Source organism: Merops nubicus, unplaced genomic scaffold (assembly GCF_000691845.1).
Source record: "Merops nubicus isolate BGI_N331 unplaced genomic scaffold, ASM69184v1 scaffold16294, whole genome shotgun sequence".
Classification (NCBI taxonomy): Eukaryota; Metazoa; Chordata; class Aves; order Coraciiformes; family Meropidae; genus Merops; species Merops nubicus.
The window spans coordinates 1-14061 of NW_008602428.1; the positions used below are offsets into that span (position 1 = coordinate 1).

The 14061-nt window shown below is 38.7% G+C and overlaps 1 protein-coding gene across 1 annotated transcript in view; it reads left to right on the forward strand.

The window, feature by feature from the left end:
* Positions 1–86: 86 nt before the first annotated feature.
* ATAD2B (ATPase family, AAA domain containing 2B) overlaps positions 87–14061 on the forward strand; it is a 71396-nt gene continuing 57421 nt past the window's right edge. Inside the window, exon 1 of the mRNA XM_008938363.1 lies at positions 87–197. Within this exon, the coding sequence (XP_008936611.1) occupies positions 87–197 (111 nt within the window). The remainder of the gene's footprint in view (positions 198–14061) is intronic.

Consider the following 14061-nt stretch of genomic DNA (forward strand, 5'->3'; position numbering starts at 1 on the left):
GCCCGCCAGACAAAAGTTGCGAGCTGTGCCTGCAGCAACTTCGCAATTCTCGTTCCCTTTGCCTTGGCTCTTCCCCGTTTCCCTAAATGACCCCCGGTCGGCTGGAGCGGGTCTTCGCGGCGGCCTCCACGGGAGGAAGCTGGTGTCTGAGAAAGGTCCCCCGTGTCCGTGACACCCCCGCCCCAAGCGCGGAGACCGTAATTTTGCCGTCATGTTTAAGTTGAATGTTTTCCCAACATGACTTACTCTAACAGTTTCGGTTCTACGGTCTGATGGCAAGTAAACTCTACAGCCTCATTTGGAAAACTAAAATTTGATGAATTCTAATCGGAAGAAAGAATTCGGTAGCCTCTTTTTTCCCCTTTTTGTCTCTAAACAGATTTGTTGACAACTGCTTTTTTTTTTTTTTTTTAATTGTAGACAGAGCTTTTGTTCCTGGATAAACTTAATGTATTTCTTTGAAGATTTAGGCTAGTGGTTATAGTTGCCTGACCTGGATATGTATGTTAGAAGCAATGTAAATATGGAAGTGAAGATTGAGGGTCAGAGCGTTTGATAGTCATGCACCAACTGACCATGTCCCAGACTCTGCTAAGAGGGAAGTTAATCAGGTAGAAAGCCAGCGATAGCAGCCAGAGACATATCAAAAGGATGATGCCTGAAATTGGCAGAAGACCTTTTGCCCCATCCGTTCAGTTTTAAACTACTAAGAAAACCCAAAACACTGACTGTAGTCTGTACTTTCTTTGCTTCTTCAGTCTTTCATGTTTCACAGTTCTTCCCCCCACCTTACTTTTCTTTGTTGCCTATTTCTTCCTTGTTTAATTTCATTAGACTCATGGGGGTGCAGCACTGTAGCTGTAGAAAGCTGTTCTTCTTGTTCTAGTCTGCAGTTTCTATTTATTCATATTGTGGGTCTTGTGGTTTGTGAAGCAAAGTTTGGTGTAACCCTTACTAGCTTGCTTTGTAGGGAGTTTGCTGTTGCAAAAAAGAAATAGTTTGGGCTTCTTTCGAAATACTTTTAATCTGTGCATAGTATTTTCATACTGCAGATCATTCAAATGTTTAAATTATGTTATTGTCATGGTATAAGGGAAGGAGGTAGTGCAAAATACTGTAATAAAATCTGTAAATGCATCCCAGAATATTGACTGTGTTTCTAAAAAAAGCATTTCTTCTGAAGTTAAGTGTGTATTTTGGTGTAGGGGAATGGACTTATTTCACTTCACAACAAATCTAATGTGTTTGAGATGGAATTTTTTTTTTTAAGGTGTGATTGCCAAAGATGAGCAGACGTTATCAAGGAAGGTTTTTTTTTTTCTCCTTCCCCTAGTGAATTTTGTTATATATATATATCTCACATTGTATTTTAAAATTGTCTTTGTAGAACTGTTTTTATTCTTCAGAGGTGTTTGCCAGTGATATAGCATCTTCTTGGACTCTTGAGCCTTCTTGAAGTAGTGCCAGAGAAGGATTTCAGTGATCAGAACATGAATAATATAGCAGTAGGAAGACAAAGGCTTTGCTTTTGGAAGTGGCTGTCGGGAGGCAGAGAGTGAGGCTGTGGTCTCTGCAGAAAGCGTGCTGGGATCATTTTCCTGCAGTTGTATGTTTGGTGTTGGTTTGTTGTTTGTTTTGTTTTGTTTTTCAGAGCTGACTGGAGAAGTTTGTCCTTTTGCAGTCTTTCGGGTGTCGTGTCAGGAAAGCAGCCTTACTACCAGCAGTTAGTCGGGTTAATGGGCAGCTAGAGTTTGGAGCTCTGGCAGAGGTGGCACACTTCTCACTTGCACTGTGTGACTTGGTTTTCTTCCACAAACGTTTTGACTTGGGACTCCCAGAGAAATGCTCTTCAGTGGCAATGCTTGTAAATTACCTTTCAGAGTGTATTTTACCAGATCATCTGTTTGCTCCTTATTAGCAACAAAAACTGAGTTAGTACTCTAATGGCATCCTGCAAGATGCTGATTAGACCAAATGAGGGATTAGGAGTTGCCTTCCTCCTCTTTGATATCAGTTTCCTTTTTCACTATCTCTTGTCTTTTTTTCTGGTTATATATATATATATATGGAGTTTTTTTGCATACGTTTAGGATAGGCTTGAATCCCTCCTCTCCCAAGAACTTGACCAAGTTTCCAGTATTCTGGTTCGGTATTATGTTGAGTAACATATTAATAGTATCCATTTTTGTTTGATCTGAATCTGGAAGCAACACACATTCTGTGGAAATGGGCTATAATAGTCTAAATGCCTTTATCATCTTCGCTGTATTCCCTTTACAGTAGTTGCTCATGGTGGAGAAAGCAATGACATCAGTCTTTGAGAAGTAAACTGTTTTGAATTATTGACTGGCGGCTGTGCATTCAGCGACTGAGATGAATACATGTGTGTTCACTGACCAGAAGCCAGATTAAAATGAACAAAATCCCTCACTAAATGGATCAAGGAGCCAAGAAGTTTATGCTCTGGAATGATGTCATAGCAGAGTGCACAGAGAGGGTACGGAGAGGAAAAACCGGGCTGTGTTTTCTTCCCATTTCCAGCATTGATTTGCAATTTTCTATTTAATTGAAATTGAGGTTATCTTGACATAAATTTATATTGTGTCTTTATAGCTAGGAGATTTTTTTTTCTTTCTTTCTAGTATTGAGCCTTGGGAAGTGCTGTGGCTTTATAGTAAACCATTCTGGCAAGAAAAATGCATCAGTCTCTTCCAGTTTTCAGAAACAGAATTGTAACACAAGGCTTATAAATTCAGTGGACTTCATTCATAGTATGAAAGAATTGAGGATCCTGTGACCACAACTGGTTAAATTTGTGTTCCAGTTTTACTGATATCTGATGTTTTCAGATACTGAGTTGTGATTGTTGGTAACACCAATTTGGCCATGGAAATCACTGTTCTCAGTCATCTGAAAACAAAAAATATCAATCAAGAAAAACAGTGAACGTATTGTGAAATAAACACTCTTAAGTCACGTCGGCATATTAGTTAGACATTTTAGAAATGTATACAAGATTAGCTTAATTTAATTAGCCAAGAAAGCATTAGCAGTGCCTTAAGAGCTACTTGAGGGCACTGTGATAATTGTAACACACGACCCGAGCTAAAAGTAGCGCTGCCAGCATCCTTCAGCCTGCTCGGTGGCAACCTAGAGCTCTCCATTGTACTTAATTGCTGACAGGAGCAGACACGGACTCCAGGCCTGACATGGAGTGCTGTAGAGTGGGAAGGTGTACAGCTAAGCAGCATTGCTGTGCTCTGTAACACCAGTGTATTTCAGTGTCTCTTCCTGTAATTTCTCAGCCTGTAACAATAGGTATTCTTTGGGGTTTCTGGATGATAATACAGCTTTTGTAGCATAAGCTCATTGCTACGTTTTACTCCTTGAAACGTCTTTAGTGGCCAGCTGTTGAAAACATTCAAAGTGAACTTAAAAAATTATTTCTCTTATATACTAGCTTAAACATACCCCTTAGAGCTTTCTAAAAATTATATTTTTCCTTTATGAAAGCCTGATTCAGATTGGCATATTTTCTTTGTTTTTGCAAAGTGTCTTCCAGTGTTCTGGATGTTCTGCAGTTTACAATAAAGCTATAGAAGAAGTCAGAGTTTCCTCCTTATGCTGGAAAAACTACACTTGCCAGGCACCCACGTGTAAGGCTCTTCAGGAGAAAAAAGTTTCTCTCAAATGTCTGTGTTTTTAAAGAACTGCCTTGTGTTACTGTTTGAGTTTACAGTAACATCAGTAAAGGTGAGGAGGCTAACGCTTTTACAGTTCTTTGAAATACATCATGAAGACACAGAGCCTTGTGAAGTTACTCCAAACAATTCTGTTTAAAGGAAGAGTCCCAGGGAAGCTCATCTTTTCAGGGCACACTGAAATGTCGGGTTCTTTCTGGTTTAGCTGTCTGCTGCTCTTTTGGGACTTAGCAGGAGAAAATCAGTGATCTACGACGGATCGTGCAGCCTGTTCCTTGGTGGCGTGGTATTAATACATCTGTGAACAGTGGGAAATTGAGCAATTGTTGGAAGCAATCTATGTCCAAGTTTCTGTCAAAATAACATACAGTCAGCATTTGTAATCCTTCGACGTTCCCAAAGGGGTGTCTTGAGTCTGAATTCTTCTCTTGTACCTTGCCAAATGGGCCTGGGCCACTATCAGGAGTCAGAACACCTCCAGAGGGCACGGGGCTGGCTCCGTGAGCAGTTGTGTGTCCTGCTTGAAGCCAGCTGTCTTTGCTGTTGTGCTGTTACAGGCCTTAAAAGGAAGCAATCTGAGGACTAATCCAGTGAGTGAGTAAGACCTCCAAAGAATACTCAGGAAATGGTGTTGATGTTTGGTGTGCTGCATTGCTTCCTCTGCATATTGGGCTTGTCCCAAAGTAATATTAATAAAAGCTGCTTCTCCAACTGCTGCTTCTCAGTTCAAACTTAAAGCAGAAGGCTTTAACCCATTGCCGTGACAGATCCCATGATGGTTTTGCAAGAGTGGCATACAGCTTGAGGTTATGCAAGATAATTAGCTGAGGTAATTACATTCCGATCACCTCCATCCCCCTGCAGTTTCAGTTGGATGTGGTATAGTTTTGCACATCCTGCCCTAAATTGTTATTTGCTGTATACTGTGGACAAGTTTTCATCCCAATCTAATGATGCTTAAAACTATTTCTGCATAAAACTTTATAAAACCCTCCTCAAACCCAAGTACCCAGCAAGTAGGTGTCAGTGAGCTGAAGCTTTCACTGCTCTTACTTTTATAGTTGTGACCATTTCAAAGTTGGCTGATCATTTATTAGATGCTTTAGCTTTAATGTGTTACTTTGTGTGTAGGTAATATCGCTCATGAACCCACTTATTGCTAAAGGAACTGATGATATTTTGTCAGCCTTCTTCAGCCTTTTTGTTGGTACTCCTTATGCTTTGCTGTTATTTTCTGAACCATTTTTCTGTCTCTGAGTTTACTCTTGAAATGTTGCCTTAATCACGTTTGATGGGATTTTCATGGTTTATTTTAACCGTTAATTTTGCTTTAAATTGTTCGAGTGTTGTTCTGCATTTATTCTTGTTTGAACTCTTTTCTTGAATAAATTTAATTTCTTCTTGCTTGGTAACTATTAAAATAGGCCTCTTTTCAACCAGTTGTAAGATGAATGTATTATCTCCCATAAGCTTTTCCCATTTGGTGCTGCTGAGTATGTGTATGCTATAATACCTTCAGCTCCAGTTGAACCAGACAGAAAGGAGAGGTAGCGTTGGCCTCTACCAGCATTTATGAGCTCTTCCAAGTTCTGTAATTTTTGTAGCCTATTTTGATTTTTGTGGTTTTATCTTTATGCTTCTAGTACTGTGTTAGTGATGAAACTAATGTAAAGCTCTGGTGGAAAGTTTATGTCCAGTTGCACTTGGAGCAGATGCGTCAGTTGAGGGATTTTCATAATTTGCAAAATGGGCTTTTTGCTTTTCTTCAGCTTCCAGTGAGTTGCTTCATTTTAAATGGATAAGTAGTTGAGCTGAGCTATTTGAATAACCTGAAATGAAGAAGCTGTTCTTCCTGCACACGTGGAAGAGATTACTTGCATTGAAATCTTGTTGCTGTGCTTCAGCAATCCCTCATTCCAAATACTTAATAACTACCCTGATATTATTTCTCTGATTTATCTTTCAGACCTTGAATGTTTTTATTACGATTTAAATTTCAATACATTAATCTTAACATTTAATGTAACAATTTTGCACAATTGTAATTTGTTTATTTTTTTTTCTTTTGAAATACTGTCTTCAGGTGCATTGTAGCTAGAGGTGCAGAAGTGGTTTTTTTTCATGCAGAAGGCCACCTACCTGTAGCTTCACTTGCTACAGACATTTCCCTGCTTAGTTTACTGAGCCAAAGACCTGGTCATGCCCAAACCTTGGAGGACCCTCTGATTCAAGGGTTCTCTCTGTTCTCCTACTTACTATCCTCATTCTGATAATTCTACTTCTTCATTTAAATTTATAGTAGTACTAAAAGGAGGACACCTTTTCCAGACTTAGTTTAGGATGGGATTTTTGAGCAGAAACAAGATGGATTTTTGAGGACTGAGGGAAGGAAAAAAAGTAGAGTGTTTTCATTTTTTCCACTTCTGAACTGTAATCACTCTTGCATGTTTACCTAAATATATTTTTGGCTTTAAAAGTCTTTGTCAACAGCATCTAGGAACTAATGGAAATGGTTATTATGGTTCTGACTAAAAATGCTTGCTTTTAGTATTCCTTCAGTGTTAAATTAGGAAGATCAGTGGTTTTAAAACCTTCCAATATTTGGATCGTCTAGAATAACTTCTACCACCATACAGCAGAGACCTCAGTGGACTTGCTCTCCTGAAGGTGTGTGATTTCACACGTGCTGTGAGCTGTTAACAGACTTGCCAGTACTGATGCTTGACTGGCCATTTGATCAGCTGCATGAGGGTCAGGTTACTGGTCCAGCTGGAACTAACCCTCCTCCCAACAACTCCCTGCTTCCCCGTGCCTCCCCTCCATCCCTCTGCTGTGATTGTCAGCTGAAAATTCACAGTGTCACCTTCCTTGCAGTTCAGGCACAAAGGAGGGGAGAGGAACCCTCCTGGTGGAAGTGCTTGGAGCAGGGCAGTAACTGGGTGAAGGACAAACCTCAGCTTGCTATCTGTGGGCTCTGTCATAGCTTGGCAGAGTGAGGCTGCTCTGTAGCTCACTCTCCCTTTCTTTCATGAACCTACAAGTAGCCTCTAGATGGCAAGAGTTTTTTGGGTGTCAGCTGAATTGGTGTTGAGAGGCGCTCAGCCTGGATATGAACAGGTGTCCTTTTCTGTTAGAGACAGAGGAATGGTTGCCAGGGTGAAAATATGCAACAAATGGTGTTGTAGGTAGTCTTTTTACCTATTTTTACCTATATTTTTAGACTGTAAACTTTTAACTTTTCTCAAAAACTTTCACATTTATTAAATAACCTGAATTCTAGGATTGAAGAGTTCCCGGAAATATGATGGAATCTGTTGAAAAAATGAAGCAGATCTCATGAAAAAAAAAAAAAAAAATTAGGTTTTTTTCACCTGAATGAGTTGGGAAGAATTCAGTCTTCTGAAAATGCCTAGATGATGGTATTCTTGATATTCTTAATGGCTTTTATTGATGTAAGCTTAGTTTACTTAAAAGAACTCCTGCAAAATAACCCAGAAGCTGAATGTGAAAAGAATTTAGATGATCTTGCAGTTGAGGCCTCCTTTACTATCATTATTGCCAATGAAATACAGTGGTAATAGTTGTTTATTTCAAGATCATTAAGCACTTAAGCATGAAAGTTGTTATTTTTCCTTAACACCTGTGGGGAGCCACTGTCTGATAAATGACTGTGTGCAAACAAGTGGAAATTAGAGAGCTGCTACCAAAAGATAGGTTCTTTGAAGCCAACTTTGTCTTTTTTCAAGCTATCAGTAAGGTCCTTAATGAAACTTGAAGCCTTCGGAAGGTAGCTAATGTTCTTTAACCCAAACACTCTTTTTTCCTCCCCCAGCTTCTTGTCATTTGAAGGCACAGGCAGGACACTTACACTAGATTTTTAGGACATGAAGGCAGATGTTTAGAATGCAGCAGTACATAGAGTACTGACACAAATACAGTCTGCTGTATTATGCTGTGACCTGGAACTGAGTCATGGTACCTTGTTCCCCCAAACAAGTGTTTCAAGTCTTACTACTTCCCACCAAGCAGGTCATCAGTCCTCCCGCAGACGAGGGGCCAAGGGCATTTGCCAGGAAGATGTGGGTTGGGGTGGGGAGAGGAGCTTGTGAGGATGTGTTGGTGCTGGGGAGAGCAGGTAGTGCAGTGTGTCATCCTGAAATTAGGACATAGTGCAGATGTGTAAGGCAAGGTGTGGTCCCAAGTTTGAGTGCACTGATGAGAGCATTTCAGCTACTCAAAATTTGTACTGAGCATAAGGACAGTTTTGGTCTTACTCATTTTTTTTTTTTTTTTGTTAAGATGCTGTAAAGCAGAGTGGTAAACTTTAAAAAAAAAAACAAAAAAAAAACCAAACCAACCAAACAAACAAAAAACCCAAGACCAAACTTGAAATAGGATTTCAATGATTGCCTAGATTCTGGTCAGATGTTATCACAGTCATGGTAGAAAATTTGTTTGATCTAATTACTAGAACTTGGAACCAAACAAGAGCGAAACTAAAAAATATTTCAAAGAGATTGTAGAGCCTTTTGATTTTTTTTTTTTTAATTACTTAGTATGCCTAGCCCAAAAATGCATTAGGAAGGATACCTAGCTCTTACCTAACTTTCATCATAGGTCTTAAAGTAGACCTTTAATGTTGTAAATTTGTAGAAACTGATGTTTTAATCCGTATTTTTTACCTTTGTAGAAATTGATGTGCAAGGAAGCAAGTGGCTTGCCCAGAATCTGTGGACAGATAGTGTTTTGGTGTATCTTATTGGTATGTTTGAAATGATGTCACAGTTTAAACACAGAAAAAACAAGTTACTTGTTGACTGAATAGTTATTTGAGGGCAAAGATGAGTGATCAGCCTAATTGGTACACTGGGGACACAATCACATTTTTTTCATGAATGCAAGTTCTATTATTGGAAAGACAACTCTTTTGAGATAAAATATTTATTAAATGCATTAAATATCCCTGTGTCTTTTTTTTCTGTTAATGGATAACTCATTTCCACAAGAATTTTGTATGAACTCATAGGAGAAAAGGTAGATCAGGGTTTTTTTTTTTCACATGTACATTTAAAATATTAAAGATTATTAATAGTCTGGCATATCTGAGCAAAGATGTGTCGTTATTCACAAGATAAGTTTAAAATTGTTAGAAATAGCTGGGAGACGAGGACTCAGTTGATCCAAAGTTAGTAAAAATGTCTGAAAATGTCTTTTCAGAGAGTCAAATGGAGAGGGAAAAGTTAATTTTAAATATTAGAAGCTAAGAATTAACTGAAGTTAGAAGTACAGGTTTTTGAAAACCTGTAACTAAAACATATCTTGAAAATATTTATTTTGTTATTATTAAGACAAAAGTAAATTTCAGAGTGTTTTGTGCTTGTTCAGTGAGGCAAGAAGAAAAAGTAATTAAAATAGTTTGTGCTTTTACAAAAATGAGGAGAAATAAGATCAATCTGTTGAAGATAGAATGCTATGTCTTAATTTCATGTCTTGGTCATGGGAAGAGGTCATAGAAAAGAGAAAAACATGTTGAAGGGTTTAAAACATGAGCTAGAAAGCCCTCCTGTCTGACTTGTGAAGTTGCATGAGCAAGCATGTGAACTTTCTGGGAGTGGCAGAGTTAGAAAAAGGGTGTGACACACACAATTTATGGCAAGGAGAGCAAGTTTGACCATGGTGTATAACTCAAATATTAATGTCTGCATACCTGTGTTCCAGTACTGCTGAAAAACCAGATGGAGTGTTTTTCAGAAGTTGCAAGGTGTGGTTGTGGTCTGACTGTGAAGTGAAACCTTACTCAAAAACTCAGTGAACTTGCATTCATGTAGTTGGAGATGACAGTAGATGTTTGTGCTCATCTTGTGTTACTCAGACTGCTGTATTGGCTTGGGGTATTCAGACCAGCAGTGTAGTGAGGAGTATCCTTGGATATTCAAGGTAAAAAAACAGGGGCAACAAAAAACCCTCTCTCCTTCAATATTTTAGAAGTAGTCTTTGTATTTTAACTTGAGAATTAATCATCTGTCATGCTTCAGCTTGCTGTTCACTGTGCTGTACTTGAAGGCAAGCCCTTGTTGGTGAGACTTTTGGGTAAAGACTGTTTACAAGGTCGTGTAGTGATATGACAAGGGGCAGTGGTTTTAAACTAGAGATGGATAGGTTTAGATAAGACATTAGGAAGAAGTTCTTTACTGCAAGGGTGGTGAAACACTGGAACAGGCTGCCCAGAAGGGTGGTGGAGGCCACATCCCTGGACACATTCAAGGTCAGGCCTAATGGGGCTCTGAGCAACCTGATCTATTTGGGGATGTCCCTGCTTACTGCAGGGGGGTTGGGACTAGACCTTTAGAGGTTCCCTTCCAACTCAGAGCATTCTATGATTCTGTGACTACCTTGGTATGTGTCCTTCAGTCATGCTTGAAAGACTCTATCAGTGTAGTCACTTTTTTTTCTAAGAGGATAGGTTGAGAAGGAAGAAGATGGTTTTATTCACTGATTTCTCATTTTTCTTTATTAATCAATTTCTACTTTATGTTCTTTCAAAACTTAAGGACCTGTCTCTAGGTGTTAAAGCTCTGTTAGTATTAAATTACTATTTTGAAATTTAGGGATGGATATGGAAGAGACTAAGGTAATACTGTAGATTATTCATGAATGTATGTATTATAATAAGCATTTTTTCCACCTTTCTCCTTTTCATACAAAGTAGAGAAAACACAGAAATAATCTGCAGCTATATATATTTTGTTGCTTTATGTACTTTTTAATTTTAGATGGTGTTTCTAGGTTGATCTCTACCATCATTCAGCTGCCTTCAGTGAAGGTGTGTTACCAGAGCTTGCCTCACTACCGCGGCAAGCCCCTCGCTGTTGGGTCTTAGCTCAACAACTCATTTGCAGTATTCATTCAGCTGTCATGTTCCACTTTACTGTTGAATCAAAAGATAGTGGAGACTCTGTTCTGCCAGTCTGGACCATGGAGATGGTACCCTGTTAACCTGAGTAATTTTCTTACTCCTCATTAGTGAGAGTGCTTTCCATAAAAAGCTGTGTTGGATTCTGGTTGTTCTGGATCACAGCTGGAGTTTGGTGGGTCTCTTGTTTCTGTTAGAGCAATACAATTACACTAAATTTTATCTACCTCTTTGTAATTCCAGACACTACATACACTATTTTTTTTTTTATTCTTCTGTACTTGCTTTTTCTTTGTGGCTTTGGTATGCTTTCAGGCAGTTTCTGACATGATTAAGATTTTATTATTTCATATTCTCTGCGTTCTCCCAGCATGTGAGTGCGTTTGCTTCAGTGCCAGTGTTTCAATAGGAGCTTTGAGTTCAGTGCATTGGTTCCTACTTCTGCAATTGCATTATTAATTTCTTAATTTTGAAGTTTGATACTTGTATCATACATTTCTCTTTCCAGTCCCAGAACATTTTCATGGTGTGTACTGTTAAGTAATAAGTTTCTGGGTTGGAATTGAAGTACTATTTTTAATCATTAAAGGTATAAATGATTTGAGACCCAGTTACTTGAGGGAACAAGTTGAGTGCAGTGGAATCATTAGATGTCTTTTGCTGTAAGTGGGAGGAAGCAGTGGATAGACTGCTTTATGTAAAGGCTTCTCAAACTAATTTATTTTCTTGTTCTAGCATATCCCAGTTTGCCTAATCTCTTGAGTGTAATGAAAGCTTCATCTCAATATTTTACTGTAGGTAGGTGAAAGTTCTGGATGGCAGTCTAGGTGTGATGTGATTCCCTAGAGCTTGAATTTTTAAGATTGTCAATGGGGAAAATAGAGCTTGGAATCTTAATATATTTAAAATTGCAGAGGTTTCTCCTCATAGTAGCTTCCACTACTTCACAGTAAGACATTGTATACATTGATGCATCTTTTACAGCAGATGTCCTGATTTAAGTTAGTATTTGGGCTTGACTGTCTTCAATTCCAAACTGTCTTTGTACTTCCTGGGTTACTGTGTAAAGTTCATATGCAGACAAATTGAGGCTCAACTGAAAATAATATCCTAAACAAAGAATAGCCAGAAATGATTGCCTCTGTTACATAAAGCCCTTCATTGCTAGTCTGGCTCCTTAGGCAACCTCACTGATGTGACCACATTGATGGCAAGCCTGCCCTCCCAGTTTTTGAAACTGTTGGCCAGTATCTGTTCATCTCAGAGCATTAGAGATCTCAGAGATACTCAGCTTTTGTAAATTTTGTGAATATTGGAAACTCGGTAGCAGAGAGACACCTGAAGTAGCAGATTTGTCCCCTGGTTAATTGATAATATTTTATTTTATCTGCTAGTTGGCTACTTGGTGTGCACATAGCTTAGAAGTAACATTTCTGTGTTGCCTTTGGCCAATAAATAGGACAAATGAGGAATACTAGGTAGTTTTGAGTCTTGGGACCAGAGGCAGGGGACTGGAGGAAATGCTGGGAAAGGTGGATGCAGGAGACCAGGAAGGTGTTAGGATTTTTGCATGGGAAGGGGTAGAGATGGAGTGTAGGAACTTGTGCATTACTAATTTTACTGCCCACAGAACAGCTTTAATGTCAGCCCTCGTAAAGCTTCGGTACGTGCTCGTTCCTCTTTCTTGGTTTCATTTTCTCTGTCCTGCCCGGCCGGTTTAAAACTGGTTCTGTGGCTTATGGTGAAACTCTGCTTCTGTCCTGCACAGGGTAGCTCTGGTAGCTTCAGAAAGTGGTTACTAAAATTCCCTTAGCAATGATGTATTTCTTTTAAGTCCACAAATGAGCCTGTGCCTGATTAAGGCAAAAAGCAGCTACAGAAATGCTTACAGTTCTCAAAAGTGAACCTGCACACTCTTAACATTGTGTGAAAAGTTGCTGGTTGGTAGTTGCAGGGTGCTGTGGGAGACAGCAGAGTGGCTGCACAGGGCTGTGCAAGGTACTTAGGTTTTGTGTTTAGGAATGGTGGTAGTTAACCCTGTTACCACCCTAAGTCTTTGCTTTAGATCCCACTTCCTGCTTCATCTAATTTAAAGTTTTAATTATGATCTTCTAGAATAGATATTATTTAGAGTTACATTGCTGTACCTTCTGAACAAGTGAAATGAAGAAGAAAAAAGTGTGGGTGTTTTTTTTTTTTTTTTCCTAGGGTTAGATGAGTCCTAAGATTGAATCTTAGTATAGACCTCTTTCTTTCCCTGGGTTTACCTTGACAAGCTAAAAATTATCAAAATTAAAACTACTTTTAAAATGTGACGTGAACATAGACTGCTTAATTTTTAGTATTTTGTGGGTTTAGTGTTTAGTATTTTTTAGTATTCTCAAAAGTGTTTATAACTATTAATAGTAGCATGTAACCTATTCAGTTAATAAATACTATATTATAATGAATACCCTATTAATTTATTAGCAATATTATAAGTATTTAATATTAGATAATAATTGTTAAAAATATATATCAGGGGACAAAATGCTAAGGCACTGGCAGCTTTCTGTTCCTGCAGACAGCAGTCCCATCCTAACCTCATGATTTTTTCTTGCATTATCTTTTGTACTTGTCTGATCCCTCAGTGAAACGATTCAGCTCACTAACGAGGTAGGAAGCTAATCTAACAGAAGGGAAAAGAACTTCTGAAGCTTTTGTGAGCTGATTTGGTTTATGGGTGAGTCAGAGGAACATCAGAAGAAGATCAAAGGAGATGGAAGTGATGCTGTGTAGCCAGGCAGGGGAGAGCATGGGCTGTTCCCCTGGGATCAGTGGTGCTGAGCTGTCTTGTTGAACTGCATCCATACATTTGGATTTCTTTAGGCTTAGCTACTTTCTAAATACTGTGCTGTGGTAGTTTGTCTTCCTCTCTTAAGAAAGAGCCTTCTTAAAAAATTTTCTTGAGTATGTGAGACATCACAATGTTGCATTACCTGGAGTACAAATAAGATTGTTGTTTTTAATGTCTGAGCAAACAGGACTTCCATGATTAGCTCCTTGCATATAAGTATAATTATCCTCTGTTTTTAAGTGTTTGCTGCCAATTCCTGCACCTTAATATTCAGAAGTTGGTTGCTCTGTTGTTGCAAGAGAGGATATTTAGGTTTTTAATCAAGACTTGCCATAAGCTAAAATTTGTGTTTTGTAATATCTTGATTTTTTTTTTTTGGTACTTCACCTTAACAGAAGCAGATCCTCCAAAGTTTGCTGTCTGTCCACTTCTTTCTTACCACTCTGAAGCACAAGAAACTCCCCCTCTGTTAGTGTTTAGGTGCTTCTTAAAGGTGTTAAAACTAGTGTTTCTAGTGTGTGCAGTGCTGTTAGTTGACACATTAGACAAAAAGTGCTGTAAAAGTGTAAAGCCCACTTTCAGTTACTCCTAGCTTTGTGTTTGACACTCTA